Source organism: Hippocampus guttulatus, chromosome 19 (genome assembly GCF_054856545.1).
Source record: "Hippocampus guttulatus isolate MCC_2025c chromosome 19, RoL_Hgut_1.0, whole genome shotgun sequence".
Taxonomy (NCBI): domain Eukaryota; kingdom Metazoa; phylum Chordata; class Actinopteri; order Syngnathiformes; family Syngnathidae; genus Hippocampus; species Hippocampus guttulatus.
In genome coordinates this window covers 1131951-1159073 of record NC_141279.1, presented here as the reverse complement: position 1 = coordinate 1159073, position 27123 = coordinate 1131951, and the positions used below count along the sequence as shown (strand labels likewise).

General features: G+C 48.7%; 2 protein-coding genes across 4 annotated transcripts; both read left to right on the top strand.

Annotated features, from left to right (window-relative positions):
• Window positions 1-1758: 1758 nt before the first annotated feature.
• capn15 (calpain 15) lies at window positions 1759-23740 on the top strand. Of its 3 annotated transcripts, none has more exons than XM_086138602.1 (12): window positions 1759-2031; window positions 11703-13356; window positions 15703-15911; window positions 17094-17277; window positions 17647-17870; window positions 17990-18115; window positions 18216-18368; window positions 19757-19918; window positions 20041-20276; window positions 20586-20755; window positions 20937-21115; window positions 22112-23740. In XM_086138602.1, exons 2-12 carry the CDS (start codon window positions 11725-11727, stop codon window positions 22287-22289), a joined length of 3453 nt encoding a protein of 1150 aa, XP_085994728.1. In that variant the 5' UTR covers window positions 1759-2031; window positions 11703-11724; the 3' UTR covers window positions 22290-23740. The 3 variants fall into 3 exon arrangements, with proteins under 3 accessions (XP_085994728.1, XP_085994729.1, XP_085994727.1); XM_086138603.1 differs by lacking the exon at window positions 1759-2031 and adding an exon at window positions 3524-3641; XM_086138601.1 differs by lacking the exon at window positions 1759-2031 and adding an exon at window positions 5725-6564.
• A 516-nt stretch (window positions 23741-24256) lies between these two features.
• LOC147189438 (putative protein MSS51 homolog, mitochondrial) lies at window positions 24257-27062 on the top strand. The gene is made up of 6 exons (XM_086137981.1): window positions 24257-24403; window positions 24773-24919; window positions 25005-25129; window positions 25819-26382; window positions 26475-26568; window positions 26659-27062. Exons 1-6 carry the CDS (start codon window positions 24387-24389, stop codon window positions 26861-26863), a joined length of 1152 nt encoding a protein of 383 aa, XP_085994107.1. The 5' UTR covers window positions 24257-24386; the 3' UTR covers window positions 26864-27062.
• Window positions 27063-27123: the final 61 nt, after the last annotated feature.

Here is a 27123-nt window from a genome sequence, read left to right as displayed (position 1 = left end):
AAATCACAAAGCCAAACAGTTCAACAGGGGTGTGTTGACTTTTTAGATGTACTCTTCTTGCGTCACATGCGCATTCACATAAACATCCTCCCGCGTAACTACTTCATTTGGCGTGACTGCTATTGTCCGGTGGTCATCAAATTAGGGTATTCAGTAAATCTCTCTCTCTCTCTCTCTCTTTTTTTTAATTAACGTGATTCATGCACCAAATATTTCATGGAGCTCTGTCGGGTTAATCTACCATATCAGTGATTCTTCAAGTGTGGCTTGTTGTATGCTGGGTCCCTCGAGTTATACGTGTAGTTGTGCAACATTCAGTCCTCACTCAGCTCAGAAATAGTACATTTTCTTAGTCCTGTCACATTTAACTTTAATAACTGTAAACATTTATTTGAGGGCTATTTTAGTTATGTACACTGCATTTTCAAGATTTTTTGAAAATGTCAATTATTTTAGCGCAGTATCAATGTTGACACTGTGCATATGGAACGGATTGATGAGTAAAGGATATTAAATTAGGACCGAAGTGACGCCACCGCGCACCTGCTTCCCGCCGAATCATCAGGCATAGCAACAAGGAAGTTACCGGTACTCTGGTGAGTCGCATCTCTTTGATGGTCCGTACTAATGATCAGTTTTATACAAATATTTCACTTTGTTTTTCTTTTTCTACTGTGAGGTGTGCTCAATTAGTCCTCTGATTTGTTACAATCCCACATTGCTTTGTGTGTTGTTATTTAATTTACGTTTTGTCGAGTGTAAGTTTTTACATGTTGAATTGATAGCAAGTGCTTGTCTGTTACGCAGTCATGTCAGAGACCGAATGCGACTTCACCATTGCTCCCGCCATACTGTGTTGGAGGTAAGACTGTATTTGTTTCTTTACATTTTCTGGATGAAACCTCTGCCTCGTTTTTGAAACACGGCGCTTATTTTTTTCAAATCGTGTTTTGTTGGTTTGGTGAAAATAATAAATTTCGATCTTCCCATCATAAGGCGCTACAAATTCAGTGGACAGTTAGTACCCTCTTGTGGCCAAACAATGATCTGCTCTCAAAAGCCAAACGTTCGGAATAAAATCCATATTTACATTTCATTTAATTTCATGGAAATGCGTGAAAAAAATGTAAGACTGTAAACGAGTTGTCTTTCACCACCAGCAAAGTATATCAAACTTTAATCACGTAAAAATACAGTACTAATTAAACTGTGTGCTGGATGTTTTACGGTACGGCCCCTTTCGAGGGACAAGCGAAGACATCTCAATTCGGCCGTGGCCGTTGGTGATCTATTTTCTGGCTCACACGACTCAAATAAATTCTTTAAAACTTGAACTAAATGACTGTCAATGATAAAAGCATACTACATCAACTATTTAAAAATCAAAAGAGGTCCAGATAAAAGTTTAGATACAGTAGCGTCATCAGATTGACGGTTCACACTTCTGGACATTAGGTGGCAGTAAAAGGCCATTTTCTTTCACTGTTATACTTATCTAACTTAGAGTCATATTTGTAAAACTGAAAATATTATGTTGAATTCTAAAAATAAGGACGAATATGTTCAATCTAAATCGCAAGCAGCATTTTAAGAAGGACAATACTGTATATCGAACCCGGATATTCTGTGTTGAACTCGGGAAATGTAGTTTTGTTTCCGTGTATTCTTTATATGAATTTACGTACGCTCACTTCAGCTTCACAAGTGGCAGATGGTTCTCGCTGCGCACTTAACGCACACTCGTCTTGAGTTTAGTGCGTACCGATTCCGCTACCTTCTGAAGGCTGTTGGGGGGTAAACCTACGCGTTCTCATCAGTTCCCTTTGGTACCTGTCGGCCTATTAATCTCCTCCACGTTTGTCCCAAATGTCTGCGACGTGTTCGGGGAGCGGAGAACGCGCAGCCCACGCAAGGGAAGTTCCTTTTGGCCGCAGCGCAACGCGGGAACAACTTAACCTCTCGATGGATGTGAAAAGTTAGCGCCGCCACGACAAAGACGGGGGACTCCTCTGCCCTTCGCTTAGACTTGAGGTGAGAATCGCCGATGTTTGAATGGACTCGTGCTAATCAACTTCAGTCCGACCGCGTGAACACCTTCGATTGAAATCGTGCCGTCTTTGTTGACAAGCTCTTTCAGTCAGCTGGCTACGCTGTCAAGCTAATGTTTGTATCCCTCCTGTGGCACAATTCCCGCGTTACCGCTTTGGCGACTAGTGGAGCGATTGTGTGACGCTAGTGTCCAATACATTTCAATTAACGCAATTTCCAAGAAGGTTGTTTTGAAAACGACTTAGTCATGCTCTTTATGACCCATTGGATGATTGCATGGGACGAGCAAAGGTCACGCCACGCTTACCCGAGGCTCGAAACGACTCGTTGAGTTAAATGGAAAACTGTAACGGTCATGGGACTGCATTCGCTATTTTTTGGGTGGCCCAAGGCAAACCAAGTCATGGGGCCCTCCGCATCCATGTAGTGACTCAAGTTTTACATTCACCCCAACACAAGGTAGGTCAAGAAACAATTCAAGTTGCTCCCGTTACAATTAAAACCCCTGAGAAAAGAAAACATTTCAAATGACAACTGGACTATTGTTGTGATACCTGGAGTAATAATTTTCGAATCGCAATTGCTGCAATTAGGGGAGGAAAAAAAAGCTTAATTTTGGCCAGGTATCTTTTATTTAAAAGGCGGGCCTATGATCGACTTTTTAAAAGGTAGCGGTTTCCGTAGAGCCTGCCGATACCAGCAACCGATACCTCAGGCAAAACAAAATGTCACATTAGGTCCTCCTCGCCAGTAGTTAGTGCTACACCGTGGCGTTTTGACCCTAGTGAATCATCATTTGTCAATAGGTGCAATGAAATTTTATGTATCGTACTCAAGAGAATACTTGTAGTGGTGTCAGCTAAAAAAAAAGATACAATAAACCATCTTTTCATATTGGTAATTGGTGTCTTTGTTAAGGAACCTTTACAAGGTGGTGTGAAATCAGCCCCCGTCCCAGAGGGAATCGAAATGAAATCCAACCTCTCTGTCGCGGCCTGTGAGCGTTGTGCAGCTGCTCTCTCCAGAAGGCCAGGTGGCCCCACGGACAGGTGCACCACGGACAAAGAGTTACAGTCACAGAGTCTTTATTTGCGTTACGGTAGGCATGTCGCTGCGTTATGCCCGGCCCATTCAAACATGCAGGATTAGGGACGTATGAGAAGACCACAAGGTGATTGTGTAAATCGTCGGACGCCAGTTCCATGAAGCAGATAACTGCCCGTTCGGTCCTCGTAGCATTTCCCCTTTCTAATCCCAATTGCAACTCGATTTTTTTGGGCGCTAAATCCTCTCTGCGCTTCGCCCTTTTACAAATAAGTCAAACAATATTAGGATCTGCATTCTTTGACGTGGCGAAGCCATGGGAGCGGATTTTCCTGATAAACCAGCTTGAGTGTGAACAACTCATTTCATGATCGGGCTAGTCATGCCTGTTGCAGACTATGACCAACACGCCCCTTTTTCTTTTTTTTTTTTTTTTTCCACCCCCAGTGGAACCGAGCAGAGTTCCAGTGAAATGAGTGCGTCTGCGACTCAACGTCTCATTTTTTAACACTCTGCTGTCCATGCAATGAAGATGTACTGGCAAATATGTGAGTCATGTCAATTTCTGGTTCGATAGCCTCTGTGTGTGTTTTTTTTTTAAATGCGGTCTTTTCCGGGTGAGCAATGAATTCAGCGAAGGAACCGGAGATTTGGAATGAGGTCAACGAAGTGAGATGAAGTGGAAGAGTGAGGGAAAGTTTGAAGGCTTATCTCAGTAATGTGAAGGGACAGCAGCGTGGTGATGAGCAGTGTGGTCACCGACTGCCATCTTCTTGTTGTTAATAACCCTTTGCTAGTTTAAAAAAAAAACACTCTTGATTATGCATAGTTTTTATTTTTATTTTTTTTGATTGACCTTGTTAGGTCAATCAAACGCGCGGCTTAGCTTGAGAGGAGTCTAGGCAGTGAGTGAGGCGCGTTGCCATGTGTGATGTTTGTGCATTTTTGAGTTACAGTTTTAAAAACACGAGCTCAACCAACTGGGCTTGATGTTTTTGTGGGCCCCAAGGCAGTCTCTCAGAGTGGAGTAGAGCCACTTTCATTAGATTTAAACATTGACGTCAGTTGCACATGATTGAAATGTCTGAAACTAACATATCATCGGATTTATTTTAAGATACAGAGGGGGAAATGACATTCGTTTATCACACAGTTAATCGTGTGCAACCAAAAGTGAAGTTATTTTTACCGACTCTATCTACTTTGGATACACCCGCGACTCTATTTTCTGTCTTGCCTCTCTTTTTTTTTTCTTCTCACATGATCTACATGTCTTACCTCCCCCTCCTTTTACACGCCCCGCGTGTTCAGACTGAGACGACACCTAACTTACTTGTTTACAGGCTGCATAAGCAGTACATGCAGTTGGACATTGGAATAGCAGTAATGTGGTTACTCTGAAACGTATTTGATTTGAATGAAAGGTATGACATGTTAAAGAAAAGGTTTTGTGCGTGTGTTGTGGAAAAAAGGTGCTCATCACAATTGTAAGATGTTATGGCATTGTCAAGTCTCAGTATTTTGGTATCGGCAAGTACTTGTACAGTCCTCGGTCATTGGTGCATCCCTAATTTCCCACTTGTTGTGGATATAATGGACAGTTAAAAAAAAGACAAATTATTTTTACTTCTTACTTTTATTCTAAATTCACAGTTATTTGTTTTCCTTACAAAAGCACCGGTACATATTCTTGAGTGCAGACGGTGGGTACTTTTGCCACCTCTGCATTTCCTTAATAATGACTCAAACCTCACAGCTCGGACCCTGTTGAGATTTGTTTCAATCTCCTGCCTGCTGCCTGCCAGCTTCGTTTTCCGCCGGTGGGGGCTTGGGGGCTTGGGGGTAGTGCGCATGCGGGCTGCAGACTCTCCAGTAATCCGCCGTTCAGGGGGCGATCACACGCGCATTCACGGCGCTCTCGCTGTCGTCGAGCTGGGAATGAAAATCATGTGCTGCGATACGCACACAAGCGGACGACAAGCACGTTTTGACGGCGCCCACCCGAATGGAGCCACTTGACACGCCGCGGTGAATGGAAGCCGTCCTGCTGCATTCAGGGAGAACACTGAGCATGTCTGCTTGGAAAAGGCATTCATGTTAGCGGCATGTGCAGCGAGTCAATGTGTCTCCTGGGAAATGATCGGCTCCCAAAAGAGAGCCGGTGGGAGATCTTGGAGTAGATGACTGAGCGTTTGGTGCGCAATTCGCTTTTTCATCGGCATTCGTGTTGACTGCATGGAGACTCGCTCCCTGGCCTCTCGACTGTACTACTGAAGGAAGAGGACACAAGCATGCTTTTTGGGGGGGAGGGCAGTGGAGGTGAAATTATGCATTCTCTAACTGGTTCAATCTGAAAAGTGTATCTGTACATTGATGTGTACATTTACATTGATAACTGCTCACGTAACAGCCAGCAGCCAATTGATCAGCTGATGTGATCCTGGCTTTCTTGCATGGAAAACGACACTCTCTGCATTCGATTTGTGACACTTGTTTTACTGCTCTTAAAGCAAACGGAGGTTCCTATCGTCCTATTGTTGTTTTTAAAATCACTTTTGCCGTCCTTATTTGAAGTTATCAGCTGCTAAGTGCTCGGCGAGAACATCCCCAGCCAGAAACAGTTGTGTATATTTTGCAAGAATCTCTCTGAGTCGTGTAATCTTGGGTTCTGCTAAATACCTTTTAGCGTGGGAAAACATTTGCCATGAGGATGAAGTCCACGGCTGATGTGCAGCTGTGGCCGGTGAGGGGGTTCTGCTGGAGTCCAGCTGTTATCCAGACCGGATGTTTGACATTTGAGATTTTGGAAAAGTAGCATGCCTGGTAGTTTTGCCAACACCCTCCCCAGGAAATGCAGCACATTGATTTTCTCTTACTGGATGTAACTCAGGATCCATGCCGCTATTGATTGTTTGCAACCGTCTGCGTGGACCAGGAGACTGATGTCGATGGCCTGGATGAACCCGGCCATTGTTCCAAGAGGCGGCGACAGTGAACGCGGCATATTTCTCAAAGAGGAGGACCAAGCATGAGCCTGCACAGACTGATGAGACATGTGCGAAGGTACGCGGGAGGAATGAAGAGTGGCGCTCTAGAGAGAGGTCAAAAATCAACAAGAAAGACAATTAATTATAAGGCACCGCTGTGACGGAGCGACGGACTGACGTGTCTGCGAACTCCCACGAAGCCTGGCTACTTGAGACCGGAAGCTTTGAGACTGCAAAAAGGTGCTTCCGACAACCCCTTCTTCTCCAAGCGCTCGTCCGTTGTTGCCACTGTGGCGATGGGGAGCTCGGCCTCGTCCCTCTCCGCAGAGACAGAGTCGGACCGTGGCTTTCGCGGCAACCCCTATTCGTCGTCTCCCCCGGTGGGCTGGCTCAGGACCAGTCACAGCAGCCCGGTGTGGGGCGGCGCGTTCATCACGCGTCAGCAGCAACAGCAACTTGCTGCGCGGCCTCACCGAGAGCGCAGGTAAGCAACTGGAGTCATTCGGCAGGCATGGAGACAAATGGTGCAAAACCTTTCACAGCTTCCACTTGAAAAACATACCGGACAAGTACACAATGTATCGGTACCCCTCTGTCCGCATGGACAGAATAGAATTGTCCAAAATCTCGAGGGATGCGCAAGAATGTCGCGCTGTACGGTGTCTTGGCAACACTTCTTGGCTACAGCTCACAGAGAATTTGGTGACCTCCCAGCCGTGGGTCAACTCGCAAAACCTGATCCAATCTGAGGCTTTATTTTCATGTTGTTTTTCTATTTTGGACTGAAAATCTGGCTGAGCTGGATTTGCAGACCAAAATCCCACCACTTGGCCTCTGCGAGCACATTATGGAGCGTTTTGGCAGCGTCGATGGTGACTCCTGCAGAGGTGATGGAGCTGACTGTTTGGAACCCTGTGAAAACAAGCCCGTGGGGGGGGGGGGGATTAGAATAGGAGCTCGTTATGACCGAGCCCTGCCTCAATTTGGGGGAGTTAATGAAAAATTCCATGCGGCGTCAGCATTCCTCAAGACCCGGGCAGCAGTTCCAGGCATGAGCCAGCCCTCAATAACAAGTTGCAATCAACCCTTGAGGGTCATCTGAGCAACAGATAGGGACACATTCAGTCCCTGTGAAGACAAAACGATATTGTGCAATTTGTCTTCTTGAAGCTTGAACGTGTCTCGCCAACACGCACTGCTGTGGTGAGGCAAGCTTTGTTGAGCTGTGACGGAGCATGAAATCTAGCACCAAGGCCTTCTGCTTTTGGAGTAAGCCTGTCTTTTATTCTTAAGCATATTTTCCGGCTCCAATGTTTTCAGCTTTATTTGTCTTTCGAGGTGGCGATGATACTTTCGGCCCGCAGTAAGTTGGCCGGTAGGGTTTCACGAAGCTGCGTTTGACTTTGGGGAACCGTTTGTGCGGAATGATTTTGTGCCATCGGTTCTCACAGGAGGACACTTGCTGGCAAATCTAGAACGTCTTTTCTTTGAGGTATCCACCGTTTGCGCGTTTGTTTGCTGGACTGCAAACGGGAATCCATTCCAGACGAAGAACGTGAAACTAAAAGCGTAGCACTGCACTTTCTGCATAGAGCTTCCTCTTCATTTCTTTGCTATCTTTCTGGAGCGGCATCATTTTGCCCCTTCTTTTAATCGGATTAAAACTGACCAACACTGGACTGAAGCAGAATGCCTGCTCGCGGCGCCTACGCCTGAATTATTATTTCAGCGTCTTCTTCAGTGTTGAAAGCACCGCAACCTATTTCGCAATGCTCTTTATGTCCTGATGATGTCGCTTTGTTTGCAAGACTGGATGATTGCCGATTTCCCCCCACTCCATGTAACGCTGTCGTCGGCATGCTGGGATCTGCCGCTCATTATGTCAGCGGTCGGGGATTTCCGATCAATAATTGTCACTCTCTTTTAGGTTTGTCGCTTGGGCCGACTCTGCCGTTTTGCTGTGTCAGCCTGGCTCGCGCCGAGAGGGCGAACCCCTTTGGTACAGTACCCGGGCCGGTCGCTTTCGTCTCCAAAGGCGTCATGGCGTGATAGCTTGCCTCCTCTCTGCCCGCGGCGCTGTATTGTCACTTCTTCCTCCCATTCTGGAGTGTCCTGTAGGCTCCCTGCTCGCGCTAGCGTTTTGCCACAGCGCACTAAAACCAAGTCGGACAGTTTCCTCTCTTTAAATATTCCAGCATCCCAAGCTGTCTCCTCTGCTGACACGTTCACTTGGCAAAAATGAGCACAGGTCATGAAATATTCACAGAGGGCAAAGCCAGAGGTCAGGCGCCGCTCGACTTCTTCCTTTGCCCTTTTCTATGCTAGAGTTCAAGCACAGTCGCTCGAGAGCTCGTTAGGTAGAATCTTGTTAAAATGGGTGCCGTCGCCTTGGTCAAAAAGCGTTTGTGGTCATATGTCAAGCTAGCCTAAATCGGCAACAACAGAAGCTTGACTCTTTTGGCAATTCTATCATTCAGGAGAGGGTTCGGTCAAATTTGAGATGAGATTCATTCGAAAGTAACTGCAACTTGTATTCTCCAGAAGTGAGCTAAATAAGATTTTATTGTGAAACGTGTTCCATAGTCTGTGTCTGAAATTTCCCTCTCAATCGCAACAAAAATTTTTCCTGCTGTGTCATCGCCTCACAGTGTGTCAGATTACAAAACATCGTGACGTGTTTCAACTTGTGTGTCAGAGAGAGAGACTTGTCGAATAGCGCAAGTCCATCTTGCCAAGTTGCTGACCGATTTGATTGTGGTTGGCCTAAAGTCACGGGTGCCAACAAGAATCCAACACCAAATGGCCGGCTGTCAGTTGTGTAATGTTGCCGACGCCGGCTCCAACCAGTTCAAACTCAAAGTCTGATTCCCACAAAATTCAATGAAGATTTTCGAGCATTCTTCGAATTTTAAATGAATCAATCATTGTAATTCCTTCAAAATGAAAACCTTCAAACATTATCGTCCTGGTACTCTCCTCCTCACTTAAGTGTGAGTTTGTGGTGGCGTTAATATCGAGGCGTCAATTTTCAAGACTGCTCGCGTCTGTGTTGGATTAATAAAGTAAAAAGCTTCTTCAAGGAGCAGGCCAAGCTTTCCCCGCCCTCCCGCATCCCCCTACGTCCCCCCCGGGCCCAGAGCCAAGTTTGGAAAGTGAGTGCTAATGACTGTCGCACAAAGGCCAAATGTCTCGCGGGGAGAAGCTGGCGGGGACTCGGCTCACTTGATCTGGTGGCAGAGTTCCGTCCGCAGAGTATATCCGAGCAGCCAGCGGTAGACTGAGGTACACGCGGTCAGGAGTCTCAGCGCCCAGCCTCACCTTCCCATCACGCAACCCGCCATTGTTTTGCATCTATTTGTAGTCTGCACGCAGCTGGGAACTCTGAACTCGTTTGCGACTTTGCGCCCGAGCTCTGCAGCTTTCAAATTCTGTCACAGTCAACTGAGGACACATGATGGCCCCGCAGCCCGTGAGCATTTACGCAAGGGTCATTGATGCCCTGATCCTGATGATTTATTCAGACCGGCTACTTTGCAGCACTGAAATCTTCATTGCAAAGAGCTAATTATTGTAAAGGTGGACTTCCGTCTCTCTCACGCTTTCGCACCCCTGTAACCTCTTGGCTGTCTGCCCGGGTCTGCGATGCCGAGCAACCGAGGAGCTGAAGTGGGCACTTTTAGAGCAGCTTGACTGAACAGGGCCAAGGAGAAAAGGTTTGAGCACGGGACCGCTTATGAGCGCCCCCCCTCCCCCAAGTACTGTCCTGGGACCACAGGCCAGACATGTGTATTTGTTTTAATGAAAGGCCAGGATTGTGATATTTTATTGAGTTAGGTGTCCCTCATCGGTGCACACTTACAGCAGAAAAATAAAGAGGGAATGAAGTGCGATGTTTGGAAAATTCTCGGGCGTGTGATCCGCTCATTGTGAGAATGCTCTGAGCTCTCATGCCTGCTGCGGAGGGACAGACATGGTACGTTTTCCATCCCTCAGCTCCGATGCCAACCAAATCAATTGATTTGACAAAGTTGCCATGCGACCGACACCACGACTCTGCTCTCCCGCTGTCGAGGAAAACCGCCTGACGCTTATGGAAACGAGCTGTCATCAAGCGTGACGCACTGACGCTCATTGTTGTCATGGCCGTTGTGGGTCCCTGTAGACGGAAAGACCGACAGACAGGAGGATGGGCCTTTGGGTAGCTTGCCGTGTCATCAATTCTAACCGTGGCCAAGCGATGTGAGAAAAAAGGAAAACATTTAGCAGTCAGCTTCTTGGTGTGTTTTAACAGAAGCATTACAACAGTGGCTCCAAAATTGATTTCCTCTCGCAGTCTTTTTAATAACACCATAAACACGCAATTTCCATAATTATATTGCTAAATTCTTCAATTAATGTTGAAGCAAAGCTAAGAGCCAACTCTTTATTTATTTTTTATCGCTGGAAGACCGATATACTTTCTCTCTTCGCCGGGGATGCTCGAGGTTGGAGTGCTGACGTCAGCCCAGGAGAATAAATACTCGGTTAATGGCTTCTGACATAATGTACTGGAACTTCTTCCTCCGTACTTTGATTGTCCTCGGGCGAAAGGCTGAGGCTGCAGACCAACCTCGGCACAAAAGTAAAGCATGTGACTCTATCTACAAATAGATTCCACCGACATTGACCCCCCACTCACAGCTCTCCGCCGTTCCCCTTCGAAGCTCGTCACTTCACCGTGTTGTTGTTCACGCGTGAGCAACTTGAGTGACGGTGACTTGACAGTGTTGGTGAAGACAAAGGCACCAAGTGCACATCCATTGCTCTTCTGAAGCCTGCGTTCCTATTAAAGGTCAGCGGGAGAGAGGTGTTCGGCTAAGGGGATGGAGAGTTGTCTGTCACATTTGTCGAGTGTCTGTCGAGAAGCAGCCAGAATCGTAGCTCTGTTATTGTGAGGCGATTGCAGCCTCCTCTCCTCCATCTCTTGCCCTCTGTGCTGCATTTTTTGGCTCTAATCATACAGCCATTGTGGATGGATTTAGTACCCTCTGGAAAGAGATTTAATTTTTGCTCCCCTGAGCGAGGCAATCTTTCCCTCTCACACTCCATTTTTCCTTTCTTATTTTTTCTGGGTCCCATCCTCGCGTGGTCTCAAATGTTTGTTTGTTGTTGTCTGCCACCCCCCCCCCCCCCCCCCCCCCCCCCCGCAACCCGACTCTTCCTTTGGACAACCGCCATTATCTCGGTGGAAGCAAGTGTTCCCTCGCTTGGTAGTTTATCTTATTATTCACTCATCTCCCCAGCCATCTCGAAATTTCATTTCCTCGTACTTGTTCCAGAAACCTGGCTTTAATAAGCAATAATCAACTGCAGCGTTCTGCATAAAGATATCGTTGGACTCCTTGTAGTTTTTGTATGGTTTCCACAATTAAAATGTCCTTTCCCAAGTTACGTGTCAAGGGTACCGTTGCTGCAAGTTGGTGCACAGTGACAAGCCCCCGTTCCCTGTACGGGTACGGGGAAAGTACCTAAAAGGTTCAAATCTGACCTTCCGAATGGGGCTAATAGCAAATGTCCTAATATGGCAATGGTAGAATTTCAAAAATGACGTGAGTCTAAACCGTTTGTTTTGGTCTTTTGCAGCCACTCTCACTCTCCTGGCTCCATGGCAGCTGCAGTGCGAGGCAGTGAGTGGTCATGTGGACGCTGCACCTTCTTAAATGTCGGCGGAGCCCCTCGCTGTTCCATCTGTGAGGCGCCTCGCCAGAAACCTGACCTGAACCAGATCCTTCGCCTGAGTAGTAGCGAGGAGCACCGCTGGGCTTGCCCCCGCTGTACCCTCAATAACCCTCAGGGATCGAGAGCCTGCTCCGTCTGCGGCTTCGGACCATCTTCCACCACCCCGGCGCCCGCCATCACGACCGTAGCTGCCACCTCAAACGGTCTGCCCCCCGCTCCTACAACCGAACCCCCGACGCCCACCCTCACACCCGCGGTGCTTTCAGAGCCCCAAGGACAGGTTCCTGTGAAGGAGGACATGTTGAGAAGGTCAGAGAGCAACGGAGAAGTGGGTGGCATGGAGCAGCAGCGGTCGGGCTGGGCTTGCCCTCGCTGCACGCTTCACAATACGCCCGTTGCAATGTCCTGCTCAGCCTGCGGCGGCCCCAGGAAACTGTCGTTACCCAAAATCCCCCCCGAGGCCTTGGTGGTACCGGAGGTTCGCACTCCTGTACTGGGGTTTCCCGTGACCTCGGCAGGGACCGCCCCTCTAGTCATAGACCTAACTGATGACTCACCCCCAGCTCTGCCGTGCGAACCCCAAGACCCTGGCCCCGTGCCGTCCTCCACCTTCAGTGCTTTTTCCTCCCTCCAGAACAACCCCGTGCCACGGAGTAGGAGAGAGGTGCCTCCGACAGGGCGACCGACGAACCAAGTCCCTAACAGCCCAAGTCCCACCTCGCCTCCAAGTGCCAGCGTCCTCCCGCAGCCTGGCCCCCAGCGACCCGCCAAACCCAAGCACGCCCAACCCCAGGAGCCTTCATACCCCAGCAAGCGCCTCAGTATCTTAGAAGAAGAAGAGCCTCCAAAGAATCAGCAGGCTATCCACCACCCTTCCTCAGGAGCCCCTACCTGGAAGTGCCCAGGCTGCTCTTTAGCTAACCCGGGCGGCTCGTCGAAATGCGAAAGCTGCCGCTCGTCGCGGGCCGGTGCCGACTTAATCGATTTGGGTTGCGAGACGGTGCGCTTCACCCCGGCCAGCCCTTCCAGCCCGGACTTTAGCACCTGGGCCTGCTCCAAGTGCACCCTGCGCAACCCCACCGGTGCCCCAAAGTGCTCCGCCTGCGGGTCGTCCAAGCTGCACGGCTTCCAGGAGCAGCAGGCGTCCCTGCTTCGCTGCTGCGCGTACTGCGGCCAGATCCCATCTGGGCCCAGCGCGGCATGCTCCTGCGCGCCCCCCTCTTCTTCGTCCTCCACCGGTCATAAAACACGGAAACAGGGCAGAGGCTATTCCTGCTCATCTTCAGCCACCGCTTCTTCGAGTCCCGCCTCGCCCGCGAGCGTCTCGTCGAGCCTTCACGAGAGGCCCGGCCAGTGGAGTTGCCCGGCATGTACGCTGCTCAATGACGTGAAGGCCAAGAACTGCGCCGCCTGCCACACACCCCAGCAGTACCTCACCCTTCGCAAGGTGATCAAGCCTCTGAAGAGGAGAGAGAGCATGCATGTGGAGGCCCGGCGGCGAAATGATGAGGGTGAAGCCAAGGAACTGTGGGAGAACATTGTTAGCTTCTGCAGAGAGGTGAGAAAAATGCATCGACACACTTGAGTAGGCAAACTGTCTCGTAGCGTTTCCCGTTTCATTGCTTTGGGACCTCGTAGTTGTAACTAATTTATGGACTTAGGAACCGTCTTCATTGTTGACTCGACGCAGAACGTCCTTCACCTTGCACAGTATGATGCAAATGTTGTCACTTCCACAATAATATTGGAAGACGTATGCTGTTAGATGTTATTGTTGTTTCTCGAGTTGCAATTGTTTGGTCGGATGATATTTTCCGTACATCTTGGCCACTATGTTAGAACTCTGTCAAGACTGCGAATGCCCAAAATGCAACGTCGCTTACATGTTCGGTTAACTTAAAAACCTCAGGCCAGCACGAGGCCGGTTCACTCACTGCGTGTCATTTATTTAACACCACACAAGTATTTGATGATCATTTTTTTCTTTGATTCATTGCTTCATTCCTGGTTGGAGAAGCTGTCTGAGAATATTTGTCCCCTCTTATTTCACATCTTTTCCAGATTCTAGACTGGCATTCAAATGATCCCTCGCTCTTCCCAACCCTCCTCACTTCATTTCTCATGCTCAACCGGTCCCACTGTCGCAACATTTTTGCGGCTGACTGCCTGGTGTGTGAACATGCTAAAGCAAACGCCGGTCTGGCCTATTTTTAGCCACAGAGCTCGAGTGCTGGGCAAAAATGAGCCGCTTCCCAACGGTGAACATCCTCACTAAGGGCATCATCTGGACCTGCTCCGTTTTTCTCATTCATCATCGTTTGTGTTCGGATATCCGAAGCTTGAAGGGTTCAACACCGCCCCGTACTGTCGCTGCACCTTTTGTGTAACAGAACTGAAAGCTGACCGAACAAGACTGGGATCGATTTCTCTTTCCTCCTCCTACGTCACTCTCGGTCTCCAACATTGTTTCTCCAAATTTGTGGCCAAACCTCGAGTAGGTCCGGTGGTGTGACTCGTCGTCATTAACAGCTGTTTGCCTCACCACGGCCTCGGTGCTTTCCGCCAGAGCTCCTTTCCGTTTTCCATGAATTAAGTGTGATGCCGTGAAATGCGCCTCGATGCATTCTTGCTGGTCTGTTTCTGCAGGACAAAAAAACAGGGCGTCGGTGCCACAGATGATTTTGGCTCCAAGCTTACCACCCTCCAAAAAGCAGGCTTGGATGTTTGCCAGTTTTGCATCTGCTGGGAGCTGTCAGGGTGGGAATAGTCTGTGTTTTTGCTTGCTGGCATGTCGCCACTGTTTATGAAGCAGGGAATCGCGCTCTGTCAACTTCACAACGCCTTCGGCTCTGAATCATTGTAAGATCAAGCCCTATGAGCAAATCATTTCAGATGTCAGCTGCGCACAAGAAAGGAGTACCCTTAAAAGATCAAGATGATTGTATTTCGAATAATAGTCACCCTTCCAAGTTTTTTGTTTTTTAATGTGCGGAACACAGGCCACGGATTTATTTGGGTCAGGTACAAAAAGTGTTTTTGCCCCAGTATGAGCAGAAGGCCAAAAATTGTGCATTTACATGACTTTTGACAGTTGTGGCATTTTCCCTGGAGATTCAGAGTCATTCAAAGGACAGCAACCGGATTATTTAATGGAGTAGCTTATAGGCTAAGTATGACATCTTGGTTCCTGGTCTTCATGCACTTATTTTGAAGTCAAGGGCCCAAGTGTTTTTGTGTGACAGTAAATCTACCTGCATCCATAAAACGTCAAAGCTAGTTCAAGGGGTTGTGCGTAAACTGTTGAACTACGCACTCTGCGTTGCTACATTGCGACCTTGGATGATGGCGGCGAGGCGGCGACACTCGTCTGGTCACTAATGCGGCATCAAGGCAACCGAATTGAATTATGGGGAGGGACTGGCGAGCAATCAATTTTCCTCACCGGGAGCTACCAGCGGGGCATCCGGATCACATCCCCTGCCTGACTCAGTAGTTGGTACCTATGAATACTCATACTTGTATTAGTCTGCAAAAAAGTGGGATGGGTAAATAGAATCAGTCATCCCTCTCCCACTCTATCACAACTTGCGTGCCTTCATTCACTTTAGCGGTTTGCTGGGGAATTGTGACGTGCGGTTAGCTAGCTCGCAATGCCTTCTACCCCAAAAATTCATCTCACAGAAAGGCGGGATAGCAAAGAGTGGGTTAAAAAAAAAAAATCAAAAAATGAAAGTCCGACTCGATACCGTGATAACACGGTGGGCAACCTTCCGACTGTCTGAGGCTTTAGGCATAAATTTATCCAGCTCAAAAATCAAGTTGTGTGTGTCTGGTTGTCCCGCCTCTTTTCTTGTCTGCTTTTCACGCTCCATCCTCTACCGTGTTCTTTCTCACCCTCAATTAGAACACGGTGAACTTTGTGGACGACAGTTTCCCCCCGGGACCTCGTTCGGTAGGCTTCCCCGAGGGCGACAGCGTCCAGCAGCGAATCAAAAAGTGGCTGCGCCCCCACGAGATCAAATGTAGCAACTTCAAAGACCGAGGCGTCAAGTGGTCCGTTTTCCGCACGCCGCGACCTTCTGACATCCTTCAGGGGCTGCTGGGAAACTGCTGGTGAGCTGTCGGAACGCATCACAAGGAAGTAGGACGCTCCTCGGGCTTCAGAATTTCACTTTGACAGGCGTGCTCGCTATGTGCAGAAAAATCTGGAGTGCTGCAATCACATCCCCTCTCAAAGCTTCCTCACATAAAAAAAAAAGAAAAGAAAATCTCAATTTGTAAAGTCTAATGCAACATCTTCTAACGTGATAAAATAAAAGAACAATTTGGGTTTCATTCCCCTTATTTAATGGAAATGAAGACCTTATCAGAGCCGACGGCTAATAAAATCTGTGCTCTGTTCATTGGAGTGGAAAGTCCAGAGTCCAATGTCCTTTTTTTTTTTTTTCCTCTTTGCAAAATATTTCACAAGCCCCGAATTCAGCCTTGCACATAGAGCAGGAAACGATGGTGACTAACACAAAGAAATGATGAAGAAAATATGATGTCATAAAGAGTGGAGAAAAAAAATGACTCCCCCACAATATAAAAGCGAGATCATAGTGTAAAGATGCACAAATGGATTTGACAGGAAGATAATCCAAACCAAGTCGGGAAATGTGCTTTATCTTTCTGTCCTTGCTTTGCACCCTTTGGGGTGTGTACATGTGATGTGTCTCACACAAACACACACACACAGGCCAAAGTTAAGTCGCTCACAAAGTTGTCCCGATACTAGTTTCATCAGCAGCGCACACGGCTTATCAAAAATAACCCTCCCCAGAGCCAAATCCTCTCACTCTCAACAGGATGTAACCCAATTTTCTCTCTCTCTCTCTCGCTTTAAAACACACACACGCACATGCGCACACACAGTTGTTCTAATAACCAGTAAACAACCAAGCACGCACCAGCCAACCCAAGAGAAGTAGTGTAGAGATGTACCAGCCACTCCTGTCGATGAAAACGGCTGCAATACAAGCTGACAGCATAGTAACCAAGGATGGGCAAAAAACAAAGAAAAGAATTATACGTATAAAGATAGATAGATAATTATTTTTTTCCCATTTGTATTGTTTTTCCAATGGCAAAAAATGTCCATCATTTCCGACAATTCCAACGTGAAAGCGGCTTGCGATCCTAAACGGTGCTTTTTCACCAGCATTGGTTCATTCACGTTGAGCCCACAGATGCCATAGTTTCGTTCCGTCAGCACCGTGTGGATAAGCGTCGTCTTCTTGGTTTTTGCCGGTGCAGGTTCCTCAGCGCTCTGGCCGTGTTGGCCGAGCGTCCCGAGCTGGTGGAGAGGGTGATGATCACCAGGACCATTTGCACCGAGGGGGCCTACCAAGTCCGCTTATGCAAAGACGGGACGTGGACGACGGTGCTGGTGGACGACATGCTGCCCTGCGACGACTACGGTTTCCTCCTCTTCTCCCAGGTCTGTCCGCGCGCCAGGAACCTGACCCGCTCATGCCGGGGGAACGGTACAACCATGTCGCGCTGGGGTCTGTCTGCGTGCGACCGACAACGCCGTTGATCGATTGCCTCGTGAAATGCGACCGGTTAGACCTCTGTTAGGTGCCGAATCGCTGAAATGCGTGACCTCTTTCAAATCTTTGCCGAGGCCGTTTGGCGGGCTTTTTTTTCCCCCCGCTTCCCCCGAACTGAATAGCGGCCGAATCCCATCTCTAAATTCAGAACCAAAACGGGAACAAAGCTGGATCATTTTAAAAGCCGTGAATTGGGGATCATTTGTGTGCTATGACACGTGACACTGTGCGTTTGCGTGTGTGCGTGGTCGTTCCAGGCCCAGCGGAAGCAGCTGTGGGTGGCACTGATCGAGAAGGCCCTGGCCAAACTCCACGGCTCCTACTTTGCCTTGCAGGCGGGGCGCGCCATCGAGGGCTTGGCCACGCTGACCGGGGCGCCGTGCGATTCGCTCATGCTGCAGGTCAGCTCCACCAACCCGCGGGAGGAGCCCATCGATACCGACCTGATCTGGGCCAAGATGCTCAGCTCGAAGGAAGCGGGGTAAAGCAATGCTTCCGTCATCCTTTTTTTTTTTTTCGGAGAGGGGTGGGGGGGCCAATACAGATCGGCACAATGTCAATGGCGAGACGTCGTGAAAGGTGAGCGGTGTTTTGGCACAGATTTCTGATGGGCGCCTCGTGTGGAGGAGGCAACATGAAGGTCGATGACGCCGTCTACGAGTCTCTGGGGCTGCGGCCTCGCCACGCCTACTCCATCTTGGATGTCCGAGATGTCCAAGGATACAGGTGCGAAACTGGTCCTGGAAGCACTCTTTGGGAGGGAGGCTCCTCGCCTCGCCTCCCTCCCTCCCTCCCTCCCTCATCACGCTGCACTTCCCGCTTCCAGGTTGTTGCGACTGCGCAACCCGTGGGGTCGATTCTCATGGAACGGCAGCTGGTCGGACGAGTGGACGGACTGGCCTCAGCACCTGCGTCACGAGTTGATGGCGCATGGGAGCAGCGAGGGCGTCTTCTGGATGGAGTACAGCGATTTCATCAAGTAAGAGTCGGCCGGCGGCTGCGTGATGTCACACAAAAGTTGTCAGGCATTTCGACTTTTCTTGCGCTCTGACAATTTTTGACTCGCGTTTTCAGCAAGTTGAATCGGTCCTCGTACTTTTTTCGACGAGTCTTCAGCCAGCAATATTTGAATTTCGGCTTCCCTGTTCCTCTCCCTCGCGGCCCCCAGGAGTCATGACAGCTCATCGACCCTCGTTTCCTAACAGGACATTTCGTCAGCGCTTGCGTTAGCACGCACGCCGCGCTCTGCGTTGCGACGGCCGCGCTGATATTTTGATGCTCATTGAATGTGAGCCGCACGCCGGCTGCCTTGTCTCGATTCCGGACGTGCAGCCTTTGGGCAAATGTGAAATGCGTGAATTTCCAGCTGGGCACATTTGATCGGAGGAAAAGACGCCCTCCGCGCAAGCGGCTTGATAATGCCGAGGCTTTTGCTTGCTGAAAACGGCGAAAAGGGATTCTCCAAATGTCATCCGAGTCCAGCGCGATGGACGCGTGTCATGTGACGGCGCGTTTAGTGAGCTCACGCCCCTGCGGATTTTACCCACCATCTGCTTTTGGCAGCAATCTGAGCAACGCGGCTGCTGCTGCGGCTGCTGTTGTTGTTATGTTGACACGCAGCAAATGCCCTCATTTCAGCAGGCTTCTACCACCATGCTTGCATTTTCTTGTTTTATTCGGTTCATCTGTCAGTGCCTCCCATTTTAAATGTTTCATCATGAAGCAGAACAATCTCATGAGCCATGTGAAATAGCCAACCATCCGTTTTCTGTGCACGAGATTCACGGCCAGTGTTTCAGCGTCTGATAACTTGAGGCAAAAATCTAGCGGCATCGCCTGATTGCAGTTCACTATACGTATCTGATCTTGAACTATGGGGATGAAAATAATTATTTCTTCCATTAGTTTAGTGTCGTTTTCACATTAGTGACAGGAGGTGACTTGATTTTTAATTTCAGTTGGAATTTGTTTTCATGTAGAGATGTTTATTGAACGAAGAAATGACACGATTGTGGTGGCTTGCAACAGTGGAGCACTGCACTGCGTCATACCGAGAGTGTCCGTGTGTGTGTGTAGAGAAAGTATATGTGCGCAAGAGTGCGCGTGTCTAGTAAAACAGGAGATGCAGTAAGTTCAGGAGGGCCTAGGCAGCTGTCCTCTTTGAGCAACTGCACCTGAAAAATGTGTTTGGCCCAAAGGACCCCATCTGTCTTTTCGTCCCACTTTCCCTCCCACACGTAACGTCTCGGCCTGCGCCCGCCTGGACCGAAACAAAGCAAACAAAACCAGGAGGGACGCAAAGGCAACACAATGGCTTTTGAAGCCTCCATTTAAAGAACGGCGTCTCCTTGCTCCTCCTCCCCGCAGGTACTTTGACTCGGTGGATATTTGTAAGATCCACTCAGACTGGCAGGAGGTGCGGCTTCAGGGATGCTTCCCCAGCAAAGCCAGCGGGCCGGTGACTGTCATGGCGCTCACTGTGCTGGAGAGGACGGCGCTGGAGTTTGCTCTCTTCCAGGAGGGAAGCAGGTAAACGTGGACACGTGCAACGGATTCACAATCAAAGTTTTATTACTACTATTTTCTTTTAATTATTATCCCCCCCCCCCCCCCCCACCACCCACCAAAACTTTGACCCCCTGGCTCATCAGGCGCTCGGACACGGCCGACAGTCACCTGCTGGACTTGTGCATCATGGTGTTCCGGGCCTCCTTCGGGACCAGTAGCAAGCTGACCCTGGGCCGCCTGCTGGCGCACAGCAAGCGAGCGGTCAAGAAGTTTGTTGGCTGCGACGTCATGCTGGAGCCCGGCGAGTATGCCGTGGTCTGCTGCGCCTTTAACCACTGGCAGATGAACGTGAGCGGCTCAGGAGGGCCGCCCACGCCCAGTAAGTGTCTACAAACTTGGAACGATTTCACGGTGAGAGGCGCGTTGGTCACAAAACATGGACCAAAGGAAGCGGGCAAAATTCTCGAGCAGCACGTTAAAGGTTGAGCTAAAACCATCCTCAAGCAGTTTGGTCGCCTCTGACTTGTGTTGCACCATTTCGGAAACGTAAGCTCCATTCACACAATGTGGAGATAAGCCGATGAGAAGCAAGTCGCTCACCGTTGAAGAAATGTCGGCGTGTTTGTCGTCCAAGCCTTTCCGCTTGTCATCTTGTAAACCAACCGGATGACGGTTTTCCTCCCCGCAGTCTCCAGTCCAACCGGCGGAGCCCAGCGCCGGCCCAGTCAGGACTTCCCCGGCTACATCCTGGCCATCTACAGCTCCAGGCAGGTGATGGTGGAGCAGGTGGAGGCGGCCGCCGCCACGCTGGCCGACGCCATCATTCTCCTGACAGAAAACAAGGGCGAAAGACACGAGGTGCTTGTCTCGGTCTCCGTAAGGGCGCGCGTCACACGGGGACGGCTAGAAAAGCCAGGACAAGGGATTTGGGGCTTCTTTTGGGGGGGGGGGGGGTGATGAGATGTCTTTCGAATTATACCGTAAGCATTAGAATGTTTCCTCGGGTGGAACTTTGGACCCATTTTTCCTGTGTTGTCAGGGCCGCGAGGGCATGACGTGCTACTATTTGACGCACGGCTGGGCGGGGCTCATCGTGGTGGTGGAAAACCGCCACCCCAAGTACTACCTCCACGTCTCCTGCGACTGCACGGACAGCTTCAACGTGGTGTCCACGCGAGGCAGCCTCAAGACCATCGACAGCGTGCCACCTTTGCACCGGTACGTGCTCGGGTTTTGCCTGGGATCGGCCTCGTAACCGTTTGGGATTTGTCATCATCGTTTGTTTTTGGTTTGGTTAATCCAATTCATTTTTAGGGCAGGTTTGTGTCGATTTGTTTTCATTCTTTGAGAAATGCTTCATTTTAGTTCTGTTTGAAGTTTTTGTTTTGTTTTGTTTTAAATATTTGACATATTTATTGGGCGCAGGATAAAGCAACAAAACAAAACACGGCTCAGTATAAAACGTAATAAAGTAAAACTGCAATTGTCAAACGCCAGTTTGACCTTCTTTCATCTGTACGGTCTTCAGCAAACCCGAAAGCAGATGAATTGACAAAAACAAGCACAAAGGACATTTTAGTGAGTTAGAATTGTACTTCTTTTTAGTTCATTTCATAAATGTGACATGGTTTCTTTTTAGTTTCCATTTGCATGAATTTTTTTGTTGTTGTTGCAGTTTTCACATACATGAACAACCTTGTTTTGAACTAAAGAAAAAGTGATGGAAGACGCTTTTTGTGTTTTGTGATGAGCGCACTCTATGAAGAAATGGGTCTGGGATCAAAATGAGCACGGTGGCGCCGCGACAGCTCATGAATCCTCTTCGGAGTTGAGTCCGCCTTTAAATGATTCACTGATAGCGATGCATGTTATACGACACGTTCTCCCCGAGAGTTATGGCCCACATAAAAGGCAAGTACAAAATGTCCCCCCCCAAGATAGTTTCCTCTTTTAAGGCGATGGCTCCACTCCTTTTTTTTTTTTTTTCCTTTTTAAATCAACGTCAGCCTTATTATTTTGCAATGTCCTGACTCAAGTCATTCTTGAAGGTTTCCTGAATTCATCCTTGACAAAGGCAGAAATGCAGGCAGGGTGTAAGGCCCTGGACCGAATCCGAGAGTCAGCGCTAAAGAAAAATATTCACCCGATTTTGTCTGCATGCCCTTCTCTGAACGGTCCCTCGTCTCTGCCTTTCTTCTCCGCGTCCCCCTCCAGGCAAGTTCTGGTGGTGCTCTCCCAGCTGGAAGGAAACGCCGGCTTCTCCATCACGCATCGGCTGGCTCACCGCAAAGCCGCCCAGGCCTCCCTGGGCGACTGGACGCCCACCAAAGCCACGCACAGCCCGCAGCTCACCCCGGACATCGAAGGCCTGCACCGCCCCAGGCCGCTATGACCACCGTCCTCGGCGGCGCCCGTTTATCCCACGGACGCTGAGGCCGCCAGAACGCCGGGCGGGCGACGCCAGAAACGCGGACAAAGATGTGGAATGACTCACATCCGAATGTATTGCTCAACACTGAAGTTTTCTTGCGGCCGGCCCCTCAGGATGAACGAGGGCGGACTGGCGCCGCTCTCAAGCCCCGCTGACCGCTTGCGTGTGCGTGCGGTACAAAGCGCTGGATGTGGACTCCCAGTGCTGTAACTACTGAGCCATTTGCAACACTTCTTTTTTCCGCTTTCCGCCCACTCGCTAAAACAACCGGGAGGAGGGGCGGGGGTGCACTGATTGTCTCCCACCCCACTGACATGACGGTACCTATTGAGCCAAACCTACTTGACTTTGTATTTTTTTATTTGGACCATGCAGGTGCAGGATGGATCTTGGGCGTTTTGCGGTGCATGTTCCAATGTCTTTGAAAAGTTCCCGCTCTGTCTCGAACCCAGGACCAAGCCGGTCGTGTGTCATTTGCATGTGTTCATGTTGACAGGTTTTGAGGCTTGGAAGGAAGTGTGAGGGCCGCTGTCTGGCCGGCCAGCCGGTGTCGTCGAGTCTCGCGAGAGGGGAGGCGTTCAAGTTTACTCTTGTAGCCCTTGTCGAGCAGAGCGCGAGCCTCCGGAGGGCCCCTTGCCATGCAGAGATCCCGTCAAATTATAATAATAATAATAATACAATTGTCCCCTCACAGCTCTTTCACGGTCATCGAAATGACGGCATGAGTCTTTTGTTTGACTTGAAAGCCACAAAGCTCCGGACTGGCTGGTTGGAATGCAAATGACACACGCCGATTGGGATTTTACATTTTTCTTCCAGCCATCATTTTATCTTTAAAAACACCTTGTGAAAGTTTCTGTGATGCGAAGCAGCTGTACTTACCCCAACCCCCACCATCATCAAAAGAACCAACCACCCCCAAAGAAAAATCCTCATCTAATATGACCACTCTTGAATATTTGCACTGAGCAGCTCTGCGATGTAATTTATTTGAATCGATTTGCTCACTTGTTGTCAAATAATTTGTCATTGCGAAAGAATGTGAGGGTGCAAGGTCACAGCCAATCACTTTATATTGCCTCCCACCCCTCGTCTCATTGTCACTTGGGTTCTCGCTCCCCCCTTTTTCTGTTTCAGTGGCGCCCCCTGCTGCTAGTATGAGGAGGCTACAATAGCGACGACACGCCGTCCTTTGAAAGTGTACAGGTACTAAAGGTGAACACAAACTGTTGTTTTAAATCCGCCCCCCAGAAAAAAGTGAACAGGAGCCTAATGCTGACAAATGTGATAATAATAAAATGTCAATCCTTTAGGGGGGCTTGGGTTGTGAATATATGTGTATACATATGTATGTTTTAATATTTCAATCTCAGGTTCCAGTGGACCAAATAAAAGTTCTTTTTTTAAATTAAGCACAAGCATTTTTTTGGTTGTCTTAAACCATGGACGGGTGGATGAATTGATTGGCACCAATAAGCCACTGGCCCTAGTAGCTCCCTGGAGCTTTGTCAAAAATGTTAGAAAATGGAAAAAGATGGTGGTGGGAAATATTTATTTTATTTTAATATGCTTTCTTTAGGAGGACAAACATGACACAAACATTTTTAGCGTTTTCCAATCAAATCCAAATCTAATATACAGTATTGGCCAAGTATGCAAAAACACAAAAGGAATTCACTTTCCCAGTTCCAACTCGTCCAGAGAAACAATCATAACAACAATGACACTGACCTCTCGCGGTCACAACACGTATGCACGCAGTCCTGTACAGGTATTTAAAATGATAATCTTCCATAGTCTTCTGAAGTCATAAACGTCATCCCCAATGACAAACAGCAGTAATGTGTGTGTATATGCATGATTTTATTTGGACTTTATGGTTTTATTTTGCCCCTACATGACGCCGCATTATAAATTTGTAGCGCATGCGGAGCACGTGGAAAGATCGATGTCATTCAGACTAGATGGACGACAACAGGTGGTTTGACGTTCTACCCCAAGTCGTCGAAGGAGTGGAAGGAGGAGCCGCGTGGCCACCTTCATTAACAGAGCTTCAAAATGGCAGAAAGTGTGAGGTATGTATTTAATAGGCATTCGATTTGGATTTTATTTTGGTTGAAATGTTCTCTACAAAGTCTCGCGCAAACGCACTTGCAAGAGTGCAAGCTGCGTTTGCATGACCGTTTTTTAATGAACGTGATGAGACCGTTTTTAAGCTTTTGCTGTCTTTCACTGAAATTTGAAGCTTTACACATTTGCATTAATTTGCCTGTTTGTGTTGTCGCATTAAGATCCTAACACTCCTTGTTAGACATTTGAAATGTCATGTGGTTGAGTCGGCCCACCCTCTCCAAGTACAATTGCCTCCTGCTAAAAATAGCTCATGCTCCTAGGAGCCAGTGGGGTTGATGCTTTTATCATGATTAAGTTTGCTCTCTTTCCAGAGTGGCCCCACAGACGGAAAAATCCATGTCTTTCCGTTCCCAAAAGGAAATGTTTGAGAAAATGGAGGAGTCTTTCAAAGTGTGCGCGCAATGTGAGAAGAGTTCGGAACAGCTGGCAACACCGCAAAGGCTAAAGCGCTGTTCCAGGTCAACTGAAAGGAAACCTATTTTACCCGTCCGAAAGATATCCTATTTTTACTCTTTGTTCGATAACAACGTTGGTCCTTTACAGATGCATGAATGTTTATTACTGCTGCAAGGAGTGTCAAAAGGGCAACTGGGCCAAACACAAGAGGTTCTGCTCACAGCTGCGTCTGGCTGCCATTGACAGAGTGGTGGAATGGCTTGTGTTCAAAGGTATGCAAGTAAGAAAAGTTCCAGCTGTATTTGTCTGATGCTTTCGGAGATGGCAATGGCAGTGCCGATACTTGGGTAAAAGTAGAAGTACTTCTTCGAACTCCTTTCATTCCAAAAGTACGGCCTCTGAAAGTGTCCTTGAGTACAAAAGTAGAAATGAACTCTAAATGAAAACACACTGCTCAGTTTATGCTTCCCAGAATACATTTCTCAAAACGGGATCTCTTCTGGACAAATGGCACTTGGGGAGGCCTGCCACTACCACCTGCTGATTAAAAACACCAAACTCCGAGAGCAGGCATTCGCGCCAAGCCCCATCTTTGCCCCAAAGCCTGCTCTAAGAGTTCGGTGTTATCATGAGTGGTGCTAGGAGTTAGCTCGTCACGCAACAGATCCTCTTTCAAGAAAGTTGACATGAATAGCATCAGTCGTACATGGCGTTGGAGCGGGGTGATGGCTGTGAAGTGGTGGTGTCCAAACTACGGATTCATGAAGACATCACATTGATGATCCTCAAGTAACTGTTTGAAAAATGGTCACCTTACTACGGTTTGTTCTTTTTGGGGCTCTGAATGTGGAGATGGCCACCCCCAAACATTCCCAACCATTTGCCTCAAACAGAACATTGATGTGTCTTTTGGAACCCTCTTGTTTTTTTGCAACTGGATTATTTTAAAATGAGCCAACAGGAGATCTTCCCTTCCCAACTGACAAGTGGTCCAAGCCCGAGTCCGAGATAAAGAGCTGGGACCAGTGGCTCGCCATGCAGGGGGATCTCACCGCTCGCCTGCATCCCATTTTGACTGGAGCGAACATGAAGGCCTTGTGGAGCGACGCGGGCAGGCCTCGACCTGAAGATGAAGACTTGAAGCAGTCCCTGTGGAGGGTCTGCAGCGAGTTCTTCTCCAGGCCTCTCACCATCGCCTGGGGGATGAGGCTCTTCGCCCTGAACCCTTATTCCAAACCTCTCACCGTCCACCTGGTGGGAGCCGGCCAGAGCGAGACTCTGGCGGCAAAGCTGACGGATTATGACGAGCTCAACAAGATGTACCCCGGACACCAGGGGATAGAAATCGTCATGGTGGGACCGGAGCTGGTGAAGGGGCCCATCATCAGGCCTCCGCTCAGAGCCTTTGGGCCAAGGCAGAGGGTCTACATCAGCGCCTACAAGGGCCTCTACCATCAGTTCTGGGAGGAAGTGGTCGAAAAAGAGGAAGCGGCCAAGCCGGACCTGGTGGTCGGATTTCATCCCGGTACAATCACGTTACGGTGTCTGTATTACCCGCCTCTGGTCACTATCATTAAACTTGTGTGTGTGTGTGGGGGGGGGGGGTTGACTATGAAGGGTTTGACGCCAGTCAGGAATTGGAACGGGGTTGGCTTCCGACACTACTACTTCTGAGGGATTGTGAGATCCCATCGATGTTTACTGCTCTGAGGTGAGTATTTGCGATGCTGGGTTGACCCTCCCTTCCTCTTTCTTTGTGACATGCGACAGCCGCTAACACTTCTCGCCTCTTCCTCCGCAGCGACGCAGAAATGAGTTACTCTTTGCAGATCCTGCTGGAATTGGAGGTGAACATGAAGGGAAGTGGAGCCAACCCCTTCGCTTCACTCAAACCAGAAGTGGTGGGCTCGTGTCAAAACAAGGCGCCCGTATACTGGAACTCAAACTACTTTTGCTTTCGAGGTCTACTGGAGACTGCACAGTTTGAGGAACCAGACGAGGCCTAATGGCCACAGATCTGTCCGTGCAGTTCCCTACCTCATGTTAATCACAGTTTTGAACTACTCGGTTAAACGCTGCGTAGTAGTGACTGTCCTTGTCTATTCTTGTTTAAAAACAAGAAAATCTTTATTTTTAAAAATAAAAATAAATGAATGAGGCTAACATACAGCTCACAAGGTCACCATGATGCCCTGCTTTCGAACATATACTTGAAAGAGTGAGTTTATTCGTTACGTCTCCTAAATTATATTACACTATATCATAT